At 65.9% G+C, this 20,598-nt stretch overlaps 1 protein-coding gene across 2 annotated transcripts; it reads left to right on the top strand.

The window, feature by feature from the left end:
• Window positions 1-1,296: 1,296 nt before the first annotated feature.
• Window positions 1,297-19,915, top strand: NEURL4 (neuralized E3 ubiquitin protein ligase 4). Of its 2 annotated transcripts, XM_084616266.1 has the most exons (29): window positions 1,299-1,637; window positions 2,490-2,868; window positions 4,234-4,305; window positions 4,924-5,222; window positions 5,995-6,106; window positions 6,477-6,565; window positions 6,929-7,001; window positions 7,140-7,410; window positions 7,755-7,936; window positions 8,638-8,723; window positions 8,811-8,973; window positions 9,605-9,803; window positions 9,977-10,053; window positions 10,733-10,811; window positions 11,408-11,583; window positions 11,938-12,066; window positions 12,249-12,394; window positions 12,941-13,156; window positions 13,709-13,807; window positions 14,449-14,598; window positions 14,994-15,158; window positions 15,898-16,056; window positions 16,184-16,363; window positions 16,569-16,662; window positions 16,807-16,914; window positions 17,200-17,344; window positions 17,495-17,607; window positions 17,980-18,145; window positions 18,239-19,915. In XM_084616266.1, exons 1-29 carry the CDS (start codon window positions 1,464-1,466, stop codon window positions 18,441-18,443), a joined length of 4,506 nt encoding a protein of 1,501 aa, XP_084472392.1. In that variant the 5' UTR covers window positions 1,299-1,463; the 3' UTR covers window positions 18,444-19,915. The 2 variants fall into 2 exon arrangements, 1 of the variants encoding a protein (XP_084472392.1); XR_014709807.1 differs by lacking the exon at window positions 17,495-17,607 and having other exon boundaries at window positions 1,297-1,637; window positions 18,239-18,379.
• Window positions 19,916-20,598: the final 683 nt, after the last annotated feature.

Genomic DNA, 20,598 nt, shown 5'->3' with positions numbered 1-20,598 from the left:
GCGCCCACCCCTCGCGCGAACGGAGCCGCGCCCACCCCTCGCGCGAACGGAGCGCGCCCACCCCTCGCGCGAACTTAGCGCGCCCACCCCTCGCGCGAACGGAGCCGCGCCCATCCCTCGCGCGAACGGAGCGCGCCCATCCCTCGCGCGAACTTAGCGCGTCCACCCCTCGCGCGAACGGAGCGCGCCAATCCCTCGCGCAAACTTAGCGCGCCCACCCCTCGCGCGAACGGAGCGCGCCCGCCCCTCGCGCGAACTTAGCGCGCCCACCCCTCGCGCGAACGGAGCGCGCCCACCACTCGCGCGAACTTAGCGCGCCCACCCCTCGCGCGAACGGAGCCGCGCCCACCCCTCGCGCGAACGGAGCCGCGCCCACCCCTCGCGCGAACTTAGCGCGCCCATCCCTCGCGCGAACGGAGCCGCGCCCACCCCTCGCGCGAACGGAGCGCGCCCGCCCCTCGCGCGAACGGAGCGCGCCCGCCCCTCGCGCGAACGGAGCGCGCCCACCCTTAGTGCTCACACGACTCCCTGCACAAGCAGCTTCATTGCCCCACTTTGCACTAGATATTTCTTCGCACGAATTATACTTGCACCCGTGACCCCCCCCCTTAGTGAATTGCCCCAGGATCGCCGCACCAAGCGCTTGCGCTAATTAAAACGGCCCCAGGCCTTGGCCCTGCTGAGCGAGCGGCTGCTCATTGGCGCTCCTTCCCCCAGGCTTGCTCATTGGGGCCAATCGCTTCTCGCCATTGCGCCACGCCCCGCCCCCCGTAACCCGGGCAACAGCGGCGAGGCGAGGGAAGCATTTCGGCCGCGCTGCCGTCAAGCAAAAGCGCCTGGCTCCGCGGAGCGCGACAGTGTCGTAAACCAACCCCAATGCCTCGCCTCGCCTCCCCTCCCCTCCAAGCGGGAGAGGCGAGGCGCGGTCGGAGCCTGTTCCCGGAGGGCCACTCGTGACAGACGCTGCGGCGTCGCCGTCACACGTGGCTGAGGCGAAGCCGCCCCTGTTCTTTTTGTAGCTGCCACGCTGCCGTAAAGCAGTCGACAGCGCGACCGTAAAGCGATCCCTCCCGCGTGTCGCAAAAGTTGGCCTGTGCGGGGGGGGCGCGTTCCGCGGTGCCGTAAAGCGCGGCCGCCCTGAGAGCGCCATGAACCTCCCAAGAGCGGAGGTCGCGCTTACGTTGCGGTGCAGCGCGTCGCGACGCTGCCGTAAAGCGAGGTCGTCGTGGGAGGAAACGTTTGACGCCCCCCATAAAGCGCGCCGGCGCCGTAAAGCGCGCCGGCGGCGTCGCGCGCCTGCCGTAAAGCACAGCGGCGCGATGCGCGAGGAGCGGCAACGGCCGCGGAACAGAGGCGTCGCGACGCTGCCGTCAAGCGCGGCGAGGGCCGTCTGACCGAGGCGTCGCGACGCTGCCGTCAAGCGCGGCGGCGCGTCCTCGCAGCCGGCCCGGGCGCGGGGCGGGATGTCGGGCCCGGGCGGGGAGCTGCACCCGCGCACGGGGAAGCTGGTGACGCTCTCGCAGGGGGGCCGCAGCGCCGCGCGCTCCCAGCCGGGCCAGGAGTTCAACCACGGGCTGGTGCTGAGCCGCGAGCCGCTGCGGCCCGGCCGCGTCTTCGCCGTGCGCATCGACCGCAAGGTGCGGAGCGCCGAGCGCCTCGAGCGGGGCCCGGGGGGGGGGAGCGCCGAGCGCCTCGAGCGGGGCCCGGGGGGGGGGAGCGCCGAGCGCCTCGAGCGGGGCCCGGGGGGCGGGGAGCGCCGAGCGCCTCGAGCGGGGCCGGGGCGGGGAGCGCCGAGCGCCTCGAGCGGGGCCGGGGGGGGGGAGCGCCGAGCGCCTCGAGCGGGGCCCGGGGGGGGGGAGCGCCGAGCGCCTCGAGCGGGGCCCGGGGGGGGGGGAGCGCCGAGCGCCTCGAGCGGGGCCCGGGGGGGGGGGAGCGCCGAGCGCCTCGAGCGGGGCCCGGGGGGGGGGAGCGCCGAGCGCCTCGAGCGGGGCCTGGGGGGGGGGAGCGCCGAGCGCCTCGAGCGGGGCCCGGGGGCCGGGGGGGGGAGCGCCTCGAGCGGGGCCGGGGCGGGGAGCGCCGAGCGCCTCGAGCGGGGTCGGGGGGGGGAGCGCCTCGAGCGGGGGCTGGGGGGGCCGGGGGAGCGCCGAGCGCCTCGAGCGGGGGCTGGGGGGGGGGGTGGGAGCGCCGAGCGCCTCGAGCGGGGCCGGGGGAGCGCCGAGCGCCTCGAGCAGGGCCGGGGGAGCGCCGAGCGCCTCGAGCGGGGGCTGGGGGGGGGGGGGAGCGCCGAGCGCCTCGAGCGGGGCCGGGGGGGGAGCACCGGGCGGGGGGGCTTTGGTGCCGGCCTTGGCTGCAAGGGGGGGCCCTGATGAGCCATGGAATGGGGGGGCCTCTGGGGCCCGTCCTGGCTGCAAGGGGGACCCCCTCGGAAGAGCCAGAACCTGACTCCCCCATCTCTTTTCCCCTTCCCCCCCACCTCCCTTCCCCCCCAGGTGAACTCGTGGAGCGGCTCCATCGAGATCGGGGTGACGGCGCTGGACCCCGACCACCTGGACTTCCCCAGCAGCGCCACGGGGCTGAAGGGCGGCTCGTGGATCATCTCGGGCTGCTCGGTGCTGCGGGACGGGCGCTCCATCCTCGAGGAGTACGGCCAGGACCTGGACCAGCTGGGCGAGGGCGACCGGGTGGGCATCCAGCGCACGGCCGACGGGGAGCTGCGCCTGTGGGTCAACGGGCACGACTGCGGCGTGGCCGCCACCGGCATCCCGCCCCGCGTCTGGGCCGTGGTGGATCTCTACGGCAAGTGCACGCAGGTCACTGTCGTGCCCGGCGAGCCGGAAGAGGCCGAGGACAGCGCGGCAGGAGATGAAGGTAGAGATCCTGCTTCTCCCGCCGCCCGAGACTCTTCCTACTAACAAGCACTTCCCGGGGACACCTCGCTACCACATGCCCCGTGTGTGTCCGCGGTGGGTCGGCACCCCGATTTCCACGGCCAAAGCAAATGCATCCTACGCCGGCCCCGCTGTGTCTCGCCCGGCTAGCGATAGGCACTCCCCGACCTCCCCCTCGGGGTGTCTGCGGGCCTCTTCAGTGTTCACTGAAACGACCCACCCTCGTTTGCTGGTCCCCCCTCACACCATCGCTCAACTCGCCATCCAACCTGTTGTCTTTACTTGTAAACGGCACCCGCCCCGTGCTGCTTGTCTTTTTCTGGGTTTTTTCTTGGCAGCGCCCCAGTCTCAATTAGCTGCTGTCTCCATATCCAAATAAATGTGTGCAAGACGACTCTGAGGCCGGACGCAGAGACAAGTGTCTGCTGTCTCCTGCCGGGCGTCTTAACTCCTGGATTCAAAGAACGTCATTTTCAGTATAGACGGAAAACTCCAATATCCCCCGCCCATACATCTCGCAAGGGTTAAGCTGACCAGCAAGTCTCTGGCTCTCGCATGCTGCCCTTTGGTGCATTGCCCTAGAGACATCAGACTTCAGGGATCCCTGCGAACCCCTCATGCCGTCAGCCAGCTGGTACCAACTTCACCACTGCTGTGTGGGGGGGATCCAAATCTCCGGGGTGTGTTAATCTGTTGACAGGCTGAAGTGCAGGTTCTTGTCTGGCTCGTTTCCTGGGCACCGATTCCCGGGCTGCTGCCCCTTCTCCGAGCCAGCGCTGAGCCTGGAGGCAGCCCAGGCATTTAAACGGGCCCCCATTGTACCCAGAGGTGTGAAGCTTCTGCTTTCCAGTTTACTCCTGGGGGAATTCTGCGCCAAGAAATAAAAGAATTCTGCGCAGGATATTATAAAATTCTGCCAATTTGATTTGTCAAAATAACACTGCATAATGGCACCAATTTCAATTATTTTGGTAATTTATTTCCAAATACCCGTCGGTGAGTGTGGATGTAACAATACCAACACACGCACACATGTCCCCCAGGAGTAGAGAGTTAAAGAAACCTCTGTGACCACCCTGTTCCTGTGTCTCTGGTCCGTTCTGGTTACCCAGAGCCCCAGCCCGTCCCTCTGCGTCCTCGGGGCCAGTCCCGCTGGCCTTCCTCAGCCTTTTTTCCCCATGTCCATGAGGGATTATCTCCCACCAGGGTGCCGTGGGTCTGGAGTGAGGGGCATTGGCGGAGCTGGCGGGGGCCATGGCTGGGCTAGCAGGGGGTTGCGGGTTGGGATCGAGGGGTATAACACTGCAGACCTGGCTTCACTTCTTTCTTGTGTTTGCCTTCCTAGCCTTGGCCCTGGCCCTGCCCCATAACCAGAGCCGCCCGGATAAATTCCCCAACAGCCTGGAGTCTGAGAACGGTGAGTGACCCTGACCAGCCCCCGTCTACACCACTCATGGAGGGGGTGCAACATGATCTGGGCTCGGACCCCTAAGCTGGTGCCGCCTGGCCTACGCTGGTGGGAAACTTTGGCCCTGGGCTCCCAGTCACCTGGCCCCATCTCCTAGCCTGGAGGGGGCGGGGCTTCCCCTTGTGGGCTGACCCCGCCTCCTAGCCCTGGGGTGGGAAATCTGGGCCCTGAGGGCTTGACGGGGAGGAGCGGGAGAGACTGAGGCTCCTAAGTGTAAGCCTGTCCCATTCCTGGGTCGTCCCCCCCCCCCCCCCCCACGTCCATCTGTCCATTGGTTCCTGGTTTCCCTCTCCTCCCTCACGTCCATCTGTCTGTCCGTTACTGCCCGCCATCCCGCCTGTCTCTCCCTGATTTCTGTCCCTCCCCGCCACGTCTGCCTGTCTGTCCCTGATTCCTCTCCCTCCCACCTTCCCACATCTGTCCATCCATCACTGGTTCCTCCCACATATATCTGTCCATCCGTCCCTGGTTCTTGTCCCCATGCCCACCCCATCTGTCTGCACCTGATTCCTGTTTCTCTCCCCCCTCCTCCCCCCACCCCGGAAAATCTCTCCCCCCACCCCACAGGCTTGTCCAGCATGGAGCTGTCAGAGGTGGTGAGCAACGCCATCCTGTCGGCCTACAACGGCAGCTTGCTGAGCGTCAGCCTGAGCAGCCCCCCGGCAGGTGAGGGGCCCCCGGGCGGGGGGGGCGGTGGTGCCGTCCCCCTCACCTCCAATGATGCCCTGCTCTTCCACGAGAAGTGCGGGACCCTCATCAAGCTCAGCAACAACAACAAGACGGCCGAGCGGCGCCGGCCCCTGGACGAGTTCAACAACGGCGTGGTCATGACCAACCGGCCGCTGCGGGACAACGAGATGTTTGAGGTGGGGGGCTGGGGCGGGGTGACAATGAGATGTTCGAGATGGGGGTGGGGATAGGGGCTCTGGTGGAACACGTGGGGCTGGGGCGGGGTCCTGGCCAGCCAGATACTGAGTGACGACAAGATGTTCGAGGTCTGAGGCCAGGAAAGAGGTCCTTGGGGGTCTGGGGCAACATGGGGGGGGGCTGTCCTGGTCAATCACACACTGAGGGCTGGGATGGGGTTCTTGCAGGCTGGGGGGGGGGGCTGCAGCGTGGTCATGATGAACCAGTTGCTGGACAACGAAATGTTCTAGGTCTGGGGTGGGATGGGGGTTGGGGGGTTTGGGATATAGGGGGGCTGGGGTAGGGGCATTGGTGGGGGAGCAAGATGTTTTGAGGTGTGGGGGGTATGTAAGAGGAATGGGGGGGTGCTGTTTGACAGATGTTGGAGGTGAGGATGGGGTCACACGCTGTTGGGGGGTGCTCTGGAGGGGAACACATGGGGGAGGGATGGGGCAGGAGGGCTTGTAGACAAAGTGTGTGTAGGAGGGTATGGAGGGGTGAGGCTGGGGGGTCAGGAGTGCCCAGGGGGTGAGTCTCGGAGAGGGGGCAAGGGCAGGGGCTAACCTTGTTGGGGGAGCCATGTCACGTGGCGGCATTATCCCAGGGGTTTGGGGCAGGAGGGGAGAGAGTTGGGGTGCAGCCAGAGGAGGAAAAATACGGCAGGGGGTGGGGGTCAGACGACTGGCTGGGGGAGGGGCGAATCCCCTGACCCCCACCCCTTTTGCCCCATAGATCCGCATCGACAAGCTGGTGGACAAGTGGTCGGGCTCCATCGAAATCGGGGTTACGACCCACAACCCCAACAGCCTGGAGTACCCCGCCACCATGACCAACCTGCGCTCCGGTACATGCCTCTGAGAGGCGTCCTGGCCTTCCCCCGGCTCCCGGGTTTTCTCCCTGGTTCTGGGAGGGGAGTGGGGGTCTATTGGTTAGAACAGGGTGGAGGCTGGGAGCCAGGACTCCTGGGTTCTATCCTTGTCTTGGGGGGGTGGGTCCCTATTTCTGTTTTTTACCTTAGTTTTCCCCCTCTGCAGCTCTTTTGATGGCTGAATTTGGGGGGAGGGAAGAAGGAGCTGAATAGGGGGCGCGGAGAAAGCCGGAAGTGGCCAGCTGGCTTCCCCTTGACATCAGCAGGATGGGGTGGGGGGGTGTCCCTGGGGGGCAGGTCCCCGCAGCTGATTGGCTGATGGGAGCCGCCCCCCCCCCCCCACCAGGCACGATCATGATGAGCGGCTGTGGGATCTTGACCAACGGCAAAGGGACACGCCGGGAATACTGCGAATTCAGCCTGGACGAGCTGCAGGTGAGAGGCTCCCCGAGACTGATCCCGCTGGCCCCCCAAACCTTCCTAGCTACCCCCCTGCTGATGAGCCCACAAAACCCCCATAGCCAACCCCCTGCAGGCGCCCCGAAACCCCATCGCCATCCATCTGTGGATGAGGGGGTCCCCATATTCCTGCACCCCTCATGTGTGAACCAGGCTCCTCCAAACCCCCCAGACCCAGCCCCTTGTATCCCCGCACTTCTCTCTCATACTCCAACCCCCTGACCTGCTACAACCTCCTCTGTAGCCCCATAAGCCCCCCCTCCACCTCTGCCCTCACCTCTTCACTGGGTTCCCCGGCTGCAGCTCCCACTAACTGCCTCCCTCACCTTGTCCTCACAGGAGGGGGATCACATTGGCCTGACGCGGAAATCCAACAATGCCCTGCACTTCTACATCAACGGCATTGACCAAGGTATGGGGTGGAGCAGAGTGCCCAGCAGGGGGCGCTCTCTTCTCTGGCCAGCAGTGTTTACTCTGGTGCCGTTATAACCAGCCGCCCCACTCCAGAGGTAGCCGCATGGTGTGTGAGTCTCCCCTTCTTCCCCCCCAGGCGTGGCTACCACCCTGACCCCGCTGGTGGTGTACGGCGTGGTGGATCTCTACGGCATGGCAGTGAAGGTCACCATCGTCCACAATCACAACCACAGCGACCGGCTTCGGCGCAACAATGCCATCATGAGGGCACTGTCCCCGGATGTGGGGCGCCGTGCCCTGGAGGCCGGGGGGGTGGGCGAACCTGAGCCAGAGCGGCTGCTTTTCCACACCAACTGTGGCCAGAAGGCGGCCATCGTCAATGACGGGCGCACGGCCCTCCGCCCGCAGTGAGTGCCAACCTGCCCCCAGGGACCGCTGCCCCCGCCAGGGTCTGGGGCCCTCACGTATCCTGTATCACAGTGCTGGGCGAGGGGTCCCCGGGTCACCAGCCGCCCCACCCCGCATCAGAGGTGGCCGCACCTCGGCGCCGGGCGAGGGGTCCCCGGGTCACCAGCCGTCCCACCCCGCATCAGAGGGGGCCGTATAAACAGCCGCCCCGCATCAGAGGTGGCCGTATCTCAGCGCTGGGCGAGGGATCCATGTGTAGCCAGCCACCCTGCCCCAGAGGTGGCCGCATCTTCGCGCAGGGGTCGGTGGTTCGTGTCTGAGCTATCCCATCTCTCTCCGCCAGTGCCACGGACGACTTCAACCACGGTGTCGTCCTCAGCAACCGGGCCCTGCGCAACAACGAGGTCTTCCAGGTGCGGATCGATAAGATGGTGGACAAGTGGGCAGGCTCCATCGAGATCGGGGTGACCACGCACAACCCCACCTACCTGCAGCTGCCCTCCACCATGACCAACCTGCGCTCAGGTCAGGGCCCCGGCGCCCCATCCTCGCCCCTTCTCTAGCAGGTGGCTAGCTTCCTTCGGGAGAGACCTGGCCCCCTAACTGCCCCCAAAGTGGCCCACCAGGGCTGGCAGATGTGTCCTGAGGTGGGTAGTTTCCCGGGTTAATTGCCAGCTGGGGGTGCTGGCAGGTGGTAGTTCCCAGGATAATTGGTGACTGGAGCTGGCAGCCATGCCCTGTGGCATGTAGTTCTCTGGATTAACTGCTGCCTAGAGAGCTGGTGGGTGCTCTGTATGCCAGGTAGTTCCCCGGGTTAACCTTTCCCTGGGTGGCCTGGTACCTGTGGCGGGTAGTTCTCTGGGTTAATTGCCGGCTGGGGGTGCTGGCAGCTGGTAGTTCCCAGGATAATTGGTGGCTGGCAGCAATGCCCTGTGGCAGGTAGTTCCCTGGGTTAACTGCTCCCTGGGCGGCCTGGTAGCTGAGTCCTGTGGCAAGTAGTTCCTTGGGTTAACCTCTCCCCGGTTGGGTAGTTCCCTGGGTTAATTGATGACTTGGGGGGGGCTAGCAGTCATGCCTCGGAGGTTGCTGACGGCACCCACGCAGTTGAGCTGGTCCCTGGGTCCTTCGCCAGCCTGCCCGCTGTGGCAGGCAGTTCCGCGGGTCAACGGCGAGCCGCGTGACTGGGCCGGGCGCCGCCAGTAATCTCCGGCCCCTCTTCCCCCCAGGCACCTGGATGATGACGGGCAACGGAGTCATGCACAACGGCACCACCATCCTGGATGAATACGGGCACAACCTGGACCGCCTCAAGGTGAGTTGGGGGAAGCAGGGGGGCAGCGTGCCCCAATCTGCCCCCAGGCAATGCCCTCACCTCCTCTGCTGTCCCCCCCCAATGCAGGCGGGCGACACAGTGGGCGTGGTCCGCAAGGAGGACGGGACTCTGCATTTCTTCGTCAACGGGGTGGCACAGGGGCCGGCTGCCTGGAATGTGCCACCCAACGTCTACGCCGTGGTGGATCTGTATGGGCAGGCGGCGCAGGCCACCATCCTCGACGACACGGGTGAGCTGGGAGGCCTGGTGTGGGGCTGGGGGATAGCCGCTGGGGGGGGCGGGGGGCAGTCGCGGGGTTGTGTCGTGCTTTCTGTGGGGGGCTGGGATATAGGTAGGGGGAACAGAGCTGTGTCTTGGTGCCGGGGGTTCCGCAGGGACTGGGGTATGTGTGTGTGGCTGGGGGGGGGGGGGGGGGAATCTTGGTGTCGGGGGATCCCAGGGGCTGGGATAGAATGGGGTGGGGGTGGGGGGGCTGGGATATAGCTGGGAGGGGAGGGAACAGGGCCATGTTTTGGTGCTGGGGGATCCCAGGGGCTGGGATACAGTTGTGGGGTGGGGGGGAATGAGGTCATGTCTCAGCGCCGGGAGGGGGTCCTAGGGGCTGGGCTGTAGCAGGGGAGGAGCTGGGTCTTGGTGCCGGGGGATCCTGGGTGGGGAAGGGCTGGGATATGGCTGGGAGGGGGACGGAACAGGGCCATGTTTTGGTGCCAGGGGATCCCAGGAGGTGGGATATAGTCATGGGGGGTGGGCGGGAATGAGGCTGTTTCTCTGTGCCGGGGGGGTTACCAGGGCTGGGATAGAGCTGGGGGGGCCCCCTGTGCACCCCGGGAACACCCCGCCTCCCTCGCTTCCCCCCCCAGATCTCCTCCCGCTGCCCGACGACCTGTCGGAGGGCAACAACCAGCTGTCGCCCAGCAGCCCCTCGTCCGTGGCCTCGGTGAGCGACCTGCGCTTCCACCAGCTGCACGGCACCAACGCGGTGATCACCAACGGCGGGCGCACGGCCCTGCGCCAGAACTGCCGTAGCGAGTTCAACGACGCCATCGTCATCTCCAACCGGTCGGTGTGTGTGGAAGAGATGGGCGCCGTCCCCCCGCTTCCCTGCCCGCCTCCCAGCGCGCCCCCTGCCTGCCCTCTCCGCTCTGCCCCGAAGCCTCCTCTCGGCCCCGAGCTGTATCCGCGCCCCGGGGCACCGGCGCCAGGCTTCATCGCTCTCCCCTCTCCCCGCGCAGGGCCCTCCGGGACGGCGAACTCTTTGAGATCGTCATTCAGAAGATGGTGGATCGCTGGTCCGGTTCTATAGAGGCAGGTGAGAGACGGGGAAGGGGAAATGGGCGGGGGGTTGTCCCTGTGCCCCACGGCCCCACTTCCCTGGCTTAATTTCCCTCCCACCCATATAGAGCCACTAGGGGTCGGTGGTCTGTTTCATTTCCTGTCCCATCTCAGCACGGGGCGAGGGGTCCCCGTGTAACCAGCCGCCCTGCCCCAGAGGTGGCCGCATCTCAGCGCTGGGCGAGGGGTCCCTGGATAACCAGCCGCCCCGCCCCAGAGGTGGCTGCATCTCAGCACCGGGCGAATCACATTCAGACCTGGCGAGACAGGAGCTCGGAGCGAGTGGGGTCCTGCGGGGGGCAGCCCTGGGTTCGGCACTCATCTTTAGTTTCGTGGCTCACCTGGGTGACGGAGTGGTGAGTATATTTACCGAACTTGTGGCTACCCCGAGCTGGGAGGAGTCGCCAGCGCTTTCGGGGGCCGGATCAGAAGTCGAACCGACTGCGCCAAATTGGTCTGACCTCCCTGAGTTGAAACTCCGTGAAGACCAGCGCCCCGTACCCCACTTAGGAAGGGAAAACCAACTGGGGGGCTAACCGGCCGGGGGCTCGGACGGGAGGGGGACGCGCGGGAGATGGCGGGGCTGGGCGAGCGTGGGGCGGGGCGGCCTCGCCGGATCCCTTCCAGCCCCTCACGGCTCGGATTCCCTCCGGCAGGGGTCACGGCCATCCGGCCTGAAGACTTGGAGTTCCCCAACACCATGACGGACATCGACTACGACACCTGGATGCTCAGGTGAGTGTGGGGGGAGGTGTGGGCTGGGGGGGCGGTGGGCTCGGGTGCATTTCCTGGCTCTCAGCCACTGGGGAGGCAGGGCCATGCCTTGGGGCAGGGGGCTGGGATATGGGGCTGGAGCTTGGGTTCCTGGGGGCTGGGATATAGCGAGGGGGGGAGATGGGGCTGGGATACATGGGGGCGTGGCTTGGGTTCCTGGGGGGGGGGGTGTCCATGGCTGTGTTCATGCGGGGCTGGGATATAGCGAGGGGGGGAGATGGGACTGTGGCTTGCGTTTCTGGGGGGATGGGATACGGGGGGGGGGGTGTCCGTAGCTGGGTTCCCGGGGAGCTGGGATATAGCGAGGGGGGGAGATGGGGCTGCGGCTTGGGGGGCTGGGATACATGGGGGTGTGGCTTGGGTTCCTGGGGGGCTGGGGTACGGGGTGGGGGTGTGGCTTATGTTCTGGTATACAGTACACGGGGTGCTGTGGCTCAGGTTCCTGGGGGCTGGGATATAGTGGGCGGGGCGGTCAGGGCTGTTGCTCAGGCTCCTGGGAGGGGATGGGGCCGTGTCTCTTTCTGACGCCCCCCCGTCGCCCCCCCCCCCCCCCCCAGTGGCACGGCCATCATGCAGGACGGCAACACCATGCGCAACAACTATGGCTGCGACCTGGACTCGCTGACCACCGGCTCCCGCATCGGCATGATGCGCACGGCCAAGGGAGACCTGCACTACTTCATCAACGGCGTGGACCAGGGCGTGGCCTGCTCCGGCCTCCCCCCTGCCAAGGGTGAGCCCCCCCCCCAGCCCTGGGCCCGTTGGTCTGATCCAGCCCGGCTTGTCCACCCCCCCCCCCCCACAGACGGGCCCAGTGGTCTGATCTGGTGGGGGGAAATGTACTGGATTGGATGGGCCCATTGGTCTGATCTGTGGTTATAACAGGCTGATCGACCCATTGGTCGGGGCAGGGGTGGGGAGGTGGCTGGATGGACCCATTGGGCTCATGCGGGGGGGGGTGGAAATACAGCAGACTGGATGGATCCATTGGGCTGGTCGGGGCAGGGGGGGAATAGCCTAGCTGTGTGGTGTGGCATCTGCTGCCAGGTTAACCCTCTGCTCCCCTCCCCCCGGTGGCGCGGCACAGAGGTGTACGCCGTGGTGGATCTGTACGGCCAGTGCGTCCAGGTGTCCATCACCAGCGCCACGGGCCCCATGGACAACAGCCTGTCGACCAGCAACGTCACCGAGAAATCCTTCCCCATCCACTCGCCAGGTGAGAGCCCCGCCCCGGCCCAGAGGCGGCTGCATCTCTGTGCTGAGTTCAGGGGCCCCTCTGCGGAGAGCAGCCCCACCCGGCCTGCCAGGGGAGAGCGCCCCCTGCTGAGCCCTGCAGCACTGCGCCACCTGGCATCCCGCCAGCCGTTGATGGCCCCATCTCTCCTCCCTTCCCCCCAGTGCCGGGCGTGGCTCACCGCTTCCACAGCAGCTGCGGGAAGAACGTGGCCTTCCAGGACGACGGGTGCCGGGCCATGCGTGTGGCCGGCTACTGCCACGGGATCGTCTTCAGCATGAAGGAGCTGAAGGCTGACGAGGTCTTTGAGGTGAGTTTTCCCCGCCCCTCCGGGGTTGGGGTATCTGCTGCCCCCTGCTGGGGGGATGGGACTCTCACCAGCCCCTCCAGAGTGGGAGGAGCCCAGCCCCTGCTAGATTGCTTCCCCCTTCGCCAAGGGGGGTGAGTCTGGGCCCAGGTGGCTCCTGGTGCCTTCCTCCTGGGGTCTGTAGGGGGAGCTGTGCCCCAGCCTGGATCTGGGGTGAGGGCTACACTCATGATCCTGCCCCCTAGTGCTCCGTGACCTCTGACCCTTGGAGCGGATCCTGCCCTCCGTTGCTCGGTGACCTCTGACCCTTGAAGTCTGATTCTCCCTATTCAGTGACCTCTGACCCTTGGAGCCAGATTTCCTCCCCCATTGCTCGGTGATCTCTGACCCTTGGAGCCAGACCCCCCAGTGATCAGTGACCTCTGACCCTTGGGGCTGGGTTCCCTGTTGCTCGGTGACCTCTGACCTTTGGAGCCACACCTTCCCCCATTGCTCGGTCACCTCTGACCCTTGGGGCTAGATTTCCCCCCCCACCCCCCTCATCCGCAGGTGAAGATCGAGGAGCTGGACGAGAAGTGGTCGGGCTCCTTCCACGTGGGGCTGACCACGCTGCTGCCCTCCGAGGTGCCCTACGCGGCCACGGGGCTGCCGGCCTCCCTGCTGGAGCTGCACTCCAAGGCCACCTGGCTGGTGGCCGGCTCCGAGGTGCGGCGCAACGGCCAGCTGCAGAAACAGAACTACGGCTGCTCGCTGGAGAGGCTGGGGGTGAGTCGCGGGGGAGCTGTGGGGCTGGGCAGGCCGGTGGGAGGGATCGGAGGGGAAATGCAGGGCTCCAGAGGCCCATTGGTCCAGTGGGGGCAGGAGGAAGATGTGGGGCTGGAGAGGCCCAGTGATCTGGTGGGGTGGGGGGAGAAGGCAGGAGACATGGGGATTGTGGGGGCAGCGGTCTGGTGGGGGGGGGTGGTCCCAGCAGTCTGGTCCCCGGGTGGGGGGAGTGGCGGGGGACTGGAGGCACCCCAGCGGGTGGGGTGGGTGTGGGGATGGGGATGGGGGGGGCGAGGGGATGGGCAGGGGGTGTGGGGTTGGGGGGCCCAGTACTCTGGCCAGTGGGGGTGGGCAGGGGGCGTGGAGTTCAGGGACCCAGCAGTCTGGTCGGGGTTGCGGGGGCAGATGGACAGGGGTCTTGGAGATGTGTGGGGGCAGCGGTCTGGTCCGGGGTGTGGAGGGGAGTGATCAGGGGGCATGGGGCCAAGGGGACCATGGGTCAGACCTATGGGGCGGCCCCGTCGCTCTAACCCAGGCCCCCCCTCCCGGCAGGTGGGGAACCGCGTGGGGGTGAAGCGCTGTGCGGACGACACCATGCACATCCTGGTGGACGGCGAGGACATGGGGCCGGCCACCACCGGCGTGGCCAAGGTAACTCCTCGGCCCTGGGGCTGGGACCCCCAACCGCCCGAAGATGCTGGGGGGGCAGAGCCTACGTGAGCCCCGCTGGATGGAGCTCAAAGCTTTCTCCCTCCCTGACCTGCACCCCAGCAGCCAGCATCCCCCAAGGGGGCTGCCTTTTGGGGGGACGTGTGATGTCATGGGCATCGGTCCGCCACTTCCTGTCTGGAAAGGTTGTGATGTCATGGGTAGGGCCCGCCTCTTCCTATCTGGGAGCGGATGTGATGTCGTGAGGGGATAGGCCCCACCTTCTCCTATGTAGGAGGTGTTGTGATGTCATGGGGGAATATAATGTGATGTCATGGGAGGGTTAGGGTCCGCCTCTTCCTGTGACATCACATCATACATCCCCTCCCCAGACAAGAAGTTGCTGCCCCGTGAGCTCCTGGAGTGTCCCTCCCATCGCTTTCTCCTCCCCCCCGGCAGGACGGCTCTGCTCCTGCCGTGTCTGGTTCTGACACGGCATCGTCAGTTCCACCTGACTCGAGTGCGGGATAAACCCAACGGTCCCAGCCCCCACTCCCCTCTCAGAACTGGGGAGAGAACCCAGGAGCCCTGGCTCCCAGCCCCCCCGCTCTAACGGCCAGCCCCCACTCTCCCCGTGTCCTCAGAACGTCTATGTGGTGCTGGATCTGTACGGCCGCATCACCGCAGTCTCCATCGTCAGCTCCACGGTGCTGGAGGAGTCGGACGGCACCAAGCCGCCGTCTGTCGCCTCTGAGACGTACAGCGAGGAGGAGGAGGAGGAGGAGCCCACGCCTGTGAGTGCAGGGAGACGGGACATTCGCCCTTTTTCCTTGAGGGGGCGCCAGTCCTGCTCCAGCCTCAGGGTGGGAAGAATAGGAGATGCTGCCTGTCTCCTCTAGGGGGCACTGGCTCCCATCCGACCCCAGGGCGGGGCCTGGCTGGCTCAGGGGGGCGGGGAATGGGGCATAGGGCCTGTCTCCTCTGGGGGCGCCGGCTCCCACCTGCCTGGCTGGCTCAAGGGGGCGGAGAATGGGGCACAGGGCCTGTCCCCTCTAGGGGGCGCTGGCTCCCATCCGGCCTATGGCAGGGACTGGGGGGCTCAGGGGGGCGGGGAATGGGGCATAGGGCCTGTCCCTTCTAGGGGGCACCGGCTCCAGCTGGTGAGTGACTCTCCTCCCCTCGGCTGCAGTGTGAGAACGAGGCCCCCATGCCGCCGGCCGCCATGGAGTTCCTGGAGAACCACGGCAAGAACATTCTGCTGTCCAACGGCAACCTGACGGCCACCCGCGTGGCCAGCTACAACCAGGGCATCGTGGTCATCGCCCAGCCCCTGCCCCAGGGCCAGCTGTTCCAGGTGGGGCTCTGGCCCCGCTCCTTCCCCTCGCAGGAAGATGTGATGATGGGGAAGGGAGGAGGGCCTGCGACTTCCTGCTGGGGAGGAAGTGATGTTGTCATGACACGAGCGACTGTAGGGCCTGCTACTTCCTATCAGGGAGGATGTGATGTCATGACACGAGCGAATGTAGGGCCTGCTATTTGTCATGGGGGGTGGGTGTAGGGCCTGCTACTTCCTGTCAGGGAGGAAGTGATGTTGTCATGACACGAGCGAATGTAGGGCCTGCTACTTCCTGTTGGGGAGGAAGTGATGTCGTCATGACACAAGCGAATGTAGGGCCTGCTGCTTCCTGTCAGGGGAGGATGTGATGTCATGACATGAGTGAGTGTAGGGCCTGCTACTTCCTGTCGGGGAGGATGTGATGTCATGACACGAGAGAGTGTAGGGCCTGCTACTTCCTGTCAGGGAGGATGTGATGTCATGACACGAGAGAGTGTAGGGCCTGCTACTTCCTGTCGGGGAGGATGTGATGTCATGATGGGGGTGGGTGTAAGGCCTGCTAATTCCCGACGGGAGGATGTCGGTCCTGCTCGTGTCCGTCTAGGGTGTGTGTGATGTCGTGATGGGGGTGTGATCTCACAGGGGGTGATATCATTAGGTGCCCTATGGGAGGTGGGTCCCGGTGGCTTCTGACATCACTTCCTCTCCAACGGCATCATGGGAACTCTCCCACTCTCCCCCCGCCTCCCCTTTCCAGGTTCAGATCGACTTCCTGAACCCCCAGTGGACGTCGTCCCTGTCCCTGGGTGTCATTGGCACCTCGCCCGAGCGCCTCAACTTCCCCGCCACAGCCTGCTCCCTCAAGCGCTCCGCCTGGCTCCTGCAGCGTGACTCCGTCTTCCACAACTCGCTCAAGGTGCGGACGGGCCCGGGGCCTGCCCTGCCCCCTCTAGGGGGCGCCGGCTCCCGGCGGGCTGGGGCGGGGAATGGGGCCGGGGGCCTTTCTGGAGCTCGCTGTGGTCTCTCCCTTCCCGCCCCCCCAGATCTGTGAGAACTACGGGCCCAATCTGGACACGTGCCCCGAGGGGACGGTGCTGGGACTCTTGGTGGACTCGAGCAGCTGCCTCCACGTCTACGTCAACGGGATGGACCAGGGGGTGGCCGCCCAGGACATCCCCACCCCCTGCTACGTGCTCGTCGACCTCTATGGGCAGTGCGAGCAGGTGAGCCCCACCCCCGGAGGGGGGAGAACCCAGCCCCCCTGCTCTAACCACTAGCCCCCCCACTCCCCTTCCAGAGCCGGGGAGAGAACCCAGGAGTCCTGGCTCCCAGCTCCCCCACTCTAACCCGCCAGCCCCCACTGCCCTCCCAGCCAGGGAGAGAACCCTGGCACCCAGCTCCCCCCAACCAGGGCATTTGTCCCCCCAGGTTACCATAGTAACGAACGACACCCCGGCGCTGGGAGGGGAGAGCGCGGACCCGCACGCCCAGGCAGACATGGAGAAGGCGGACATGGTGGATGGTGAGTGATGGAGTTGGGCTGCCCTCTGCTGGGCGGGGGGCCGGGATCTGCCCAGGTGAGGGGCTGGGGCTGTGCCCTCCCCTCTGAGCCTCTAGGGCGTGTGGGGCAGGGGCGGGCTGGCTATCCCCTCTTTCTCTGTTGCAGGCGTTAAGGAGAGTGTGTGCTGGACGCCCCCCGTGGACATGAACACCATGAAGACCTGCGAGTACCACGCCCTCTGCGCCCGCTTCAAGGATCTCCTCCTGCTGCCAGGTGAGCCGGGACCTGCCTCTCCGTGGGCATCGGGGTGGGGCGCCCTGCTCCTCGTTAACCCGCCCCGGATCGAGCCATGTGTGCGACCAAACGGGGCCGGCTGGTTTCAAACGCATGCTAGGGGGAGCTGGATGGTGAATGTTGTCATTAGGGTTCAGAGTTAACACCCCATGCATCAGGCTTGGGGTAGCTCTCCTGTGGAGGGGAAGGAAAAGGGGGGCGGGCTGCCTTCCCCCCCCCCCTCACCGCCCAACACCTGACTCGCGCCCCCCCCTTCCCTCCCAGATGACTACTTCGCGGAAGATCCTAAATTCAGCCTCTGCTACTGCGAGTCATGCCACAAGCTGCGGGGGGACGAGGCCTATTACAAGCGGGGGGAGCCCCCCCGGGACTACGCCTTGCCCTTCGGATGGTGCCGTTTCAACCTCAGGTACCCGTCTGGGCGGGAGGGGGCTCTGGGTCCCACCTGGGGGGCAGGGGGATCGGACTGGAAGGGGGAAGGCTGGGCTGGGAGGGGTCTGGAGTGGAGATGTGGGGCTTGGGGGCAGGTTCACGGCTCTGATACCCCCCGCCCCGGCAGGGTGAACCCCCAGCTGGAGGTGGCCAGCACCTGTAAGAAGTGGCACATGGCTTATCACGGCACAAGTGTAGGCGCCGTCCGGAGGATGCTGGACCAAGGGGAGTTGGGAGCAGGTAGGAGGAATCCGGTACCGAGCCCATCGCGCCCCGCCCAGAGCTGGGGAGCGAACCCAGGAGTCCTGGCTGCCAGACCCCCCTGCTGGACCCCACTCCCCTCCTAGAGCTGGGGAGAGCACCCAGGCATCCTGGCTCCCAGCCCACCCTGCTCTAACCATGAGTCTCCACTTCCTCTCCCAGAGCTGGGGAGCGAACCCAGGAGTCCTGGCTCCAAGCCCCCCTTGCAGGACGCCACTCCACTCCCCGAGGGTCACATGCATCAAACATGACCAGGCCTGATGCAGACTCCTCCGACCTGCGGAGGGGGGCGGTGTTTGTGGGGGGGACGGATCCAAACTTGCTGAGTGGCTGTCCCGTTCTCCCCCCCAGGCAGTGCGTCCATCCTGAGCTGCCGGCCTGCCAAGGCGGACCCCCAGGGCGGGGGCTACCATGAGCCCGAGAACAGCTCCCCGGATCGGGGGGCCGAGCCCCAACGTGTCCTGCTCTCGCCCACCCTGCGCTACGCCGGCCTGGAGGCCTTCGCCACCAAAGTGCAGTGAGTCCTGCCCGCCACCGGGGGGCGCCAGGGGGGCTGTGGGGGGAGAGCAGTGAGTCCCTGACCTCTCTCTCTCTCTCCCCACCCCCACAGATTCCGGGACCCCAAGTCTCAGCGGCAGCACGGGGCGCAGGTGGCCTTCCAGGTGTGCGTGCGCCCCGGTTCCTACAAGCCGGGCCCCCCGTCGGCTGGTGCCCCCGAGCCCCCGGACCCCCGCTTCAGCGCTGCCGAGCTCGAGTGGGTCACCAAGGAGAAAGGGGCTACTGTGCTCTACGGCCTGCTGGTGCGTGTGGAGTGACCCCCGCCCCCCCCCGCGGCTGGCGGGGGGAGCTCTAACACCAACCCCCCCCCCCATGGACTACCACAGCTCCCCATGGCCTGGGGGAGGGGGAGCTCTGCAGTGCACATCTCTCCCCACCCCTCCTGCACACCTTGGACCAGCAGGGGGTGTCGGACGCTGGGGGGGGAGGCTTCCGGCTGTAAGACACCCCCCCGGATTCCAGAGGAGGACTGTATTTCTGGGGGTCTCTTTGCACCACGTGCCCCCCCGTGCCCAGCAGGGGGCAGGGCACTAGAAGAGGCTGCCTTTCTTTTGCGGGGGGCTCCCTCCTCCTCTGGCAAAGCCTGGTGGGAGGGGGGGAGAATTTGGACAAGATACAAAGAGTCTGACACTGTTTTAAAGGTTGGGGGGGGAGACATCCGCTCCCCATACACACAGCTCCCTCTGGTGGCCAGAGCTGTATTTTGCACATAGAAAAAGCTAAGGATTTTGGGGGGGCTCGTACAGCATGCTGGGAGATAGTGGGGGGGGGGTGGCAAATTGATTGCACCATGAAGGACTTAATTTTTTTTTAAAGGGGGGGGATCTACCTCGATGGGGGAGGGACCCCCAAAAATAATCCAGTTGGGAGGGGTAGAGAAGACATGCCCCCTTCCCCCCCCCCCCCCCCCGCCCCGGCATGCTCTAATGGATTGCTGTGGGCAGGGGTGCCTCTCTGTGCCTGGGGGGGGGGGTACCACTGCTTCCTCCAGAGCATATGGACCCTTTGTTCTGGGGGGGGCTGGCTCAGCTGTGCCCTTGGCTGGGATTTTTCCATTGAACATTTCGAGGGGGGGAGTGCTTGATTCAATTATTGCCGGGGGGAGCGGTTGGACTAGTCCAGGGGCAGTATGGGGGGGATTTGTTCTGTTACACACACGCACACACACCCCCTTGTTCTTTGTTCCCTTGATTGGGGGGAGGTGATTCTCCTGGTATTGTGGAGGGGGTGCCCCAGCCCCTGATCTGGGGGGTGGTGTGTTGCATTCTAGCACTTACGAGGGTTACTAATCTGCCCCCTGCTTGGGCTGGGGGGGAATGTGTCAGCTAAGTGATCCTGCCCCCCCCCCCGCTACCACTTTCCTCCACCCTGTTCCTTTTTCCCCCCCAGCCCTCTGTTCCTACCCCCAGTGTGCCAGTTCCCACCCCCCCACACATCAGCCCGTCTCTGTCTCTCCCCCACTCCCCTCCTTATTTATTACCTGTTGGTGTTGTTGAAATGTGAATTTTCCGGGGGGAGGTGGGGCAGGGGGGCAGGTTCAGCTCCCCTCCACCCCACCCCCCCGGCTGTTACTTTTTTTTTAAAGTTTTTATTTAAGCTGCTTTTCCATGTAAGGTTGGGGGGGGGGGGGGAGGCAGAGCTGTGTTGTGAGGTGGAGTTGAATGTGGGGTGTAGAGGGGGGTGTCCCTGGAGCCCCCCTACCCCGATTGATAAACCGCCATGCAACCACCTCGTCTGCGTCTGTGTCTGTGTGTCACCCCCAGCCCTGAGGGGGGGGTTCCCTAGTGCAGAAATACCCCCCGGTGATTCCTCCCCATAGGCCCATGCCCGATGTGGCTCCCTGCAGCCCTAGAGGTGATGCCCATGCACCCGATGTGGGGTTCCCAGGGTACCCCAGGAGGGGGGTTCTCCCCCCAGCTCTAGAAGGGGGGGGCACAGTCCTTCATAGCCCTGCCCTAGATTCTTGGAGGGAGGTGAGCCCCCTGCCCTGCTGGGTTCCCAGGTGGGGGTGGGCCCTTTCTCTGGGTCGGGGGGTGGGGGAGCAATGGGGTCCCCCACCCTCTCTAGGAGTGGTTTGGCCCTGCACCTTGGCCTCCTGCTGCCGGTGGGGGCCCCTCTGCTGCCTGCCTCTCCTCCTTGCCCCCCCCCGCCCGCCACGGAACCGGGCAGGTCTGTCCCCCCTCCCCCGCCGGGAGAGGACTTCGCGCTTCGTCGGGATCCCACTGCTGCCACCACTGGGCGCGGGGCGGGGCGGGGCCGAGCCTCGCTCTCGCGCGCCGGGGGCGGGGCGGGGCCGAGCCTCGCTCTCGCGCGGGTGAGGGGAGCGCGTCTCCCCGTGAAGCTTGCGGAAGGCGCAGGGCCGAGCCTCGTTATGACGCTCGGGGGCGGGGATCTTTGAAGGGCTGGGCCGAG

Source organism: Lepidochelys olivacea (assembly GCF_965140295.1).
Source record: "Lepidochelys olivacea isolate rLepOli2 genome assembly, chromosome: 28".
Lineage (NCBI taxonomy): Eukaryota > Metazoa > Chordata > Testudines > Cheloniidae > Lepidochelys > Lepidochelys olivacea.
This window is presented reverse-complemented; position numbering and strand designations above follow the sequence as displayed.

What these genes read in the sequence shown, in the direction of transcription:
- NEURL4 (XM_084616266.1), top strand. Translation starts at nt 1,464, where the DNA reads ATGTCGGGCCCGGGCGGGGAGCTGCACCCGCGCACGGGGAAGCTGGTG. An exon ending in CAGCGCGGCAGGAGATGAAG is followed by an intron (nt 2,869 to 4,233) that starts GTAGAGATCCTG and finishes TTGCCTTCCTAG; the next exon opens with CCTTGGCCCTGGCCCTGCCC. An exon ending in CCCAGGGCCAGCTGTTCCAG is followed by an intron (nt 15,159 to 15,897) that starts GTGGGGCTCTGG and finishes TCCCCTTTCCAG; the next exon opens with GTTCAGATCGACTTCCTGAA.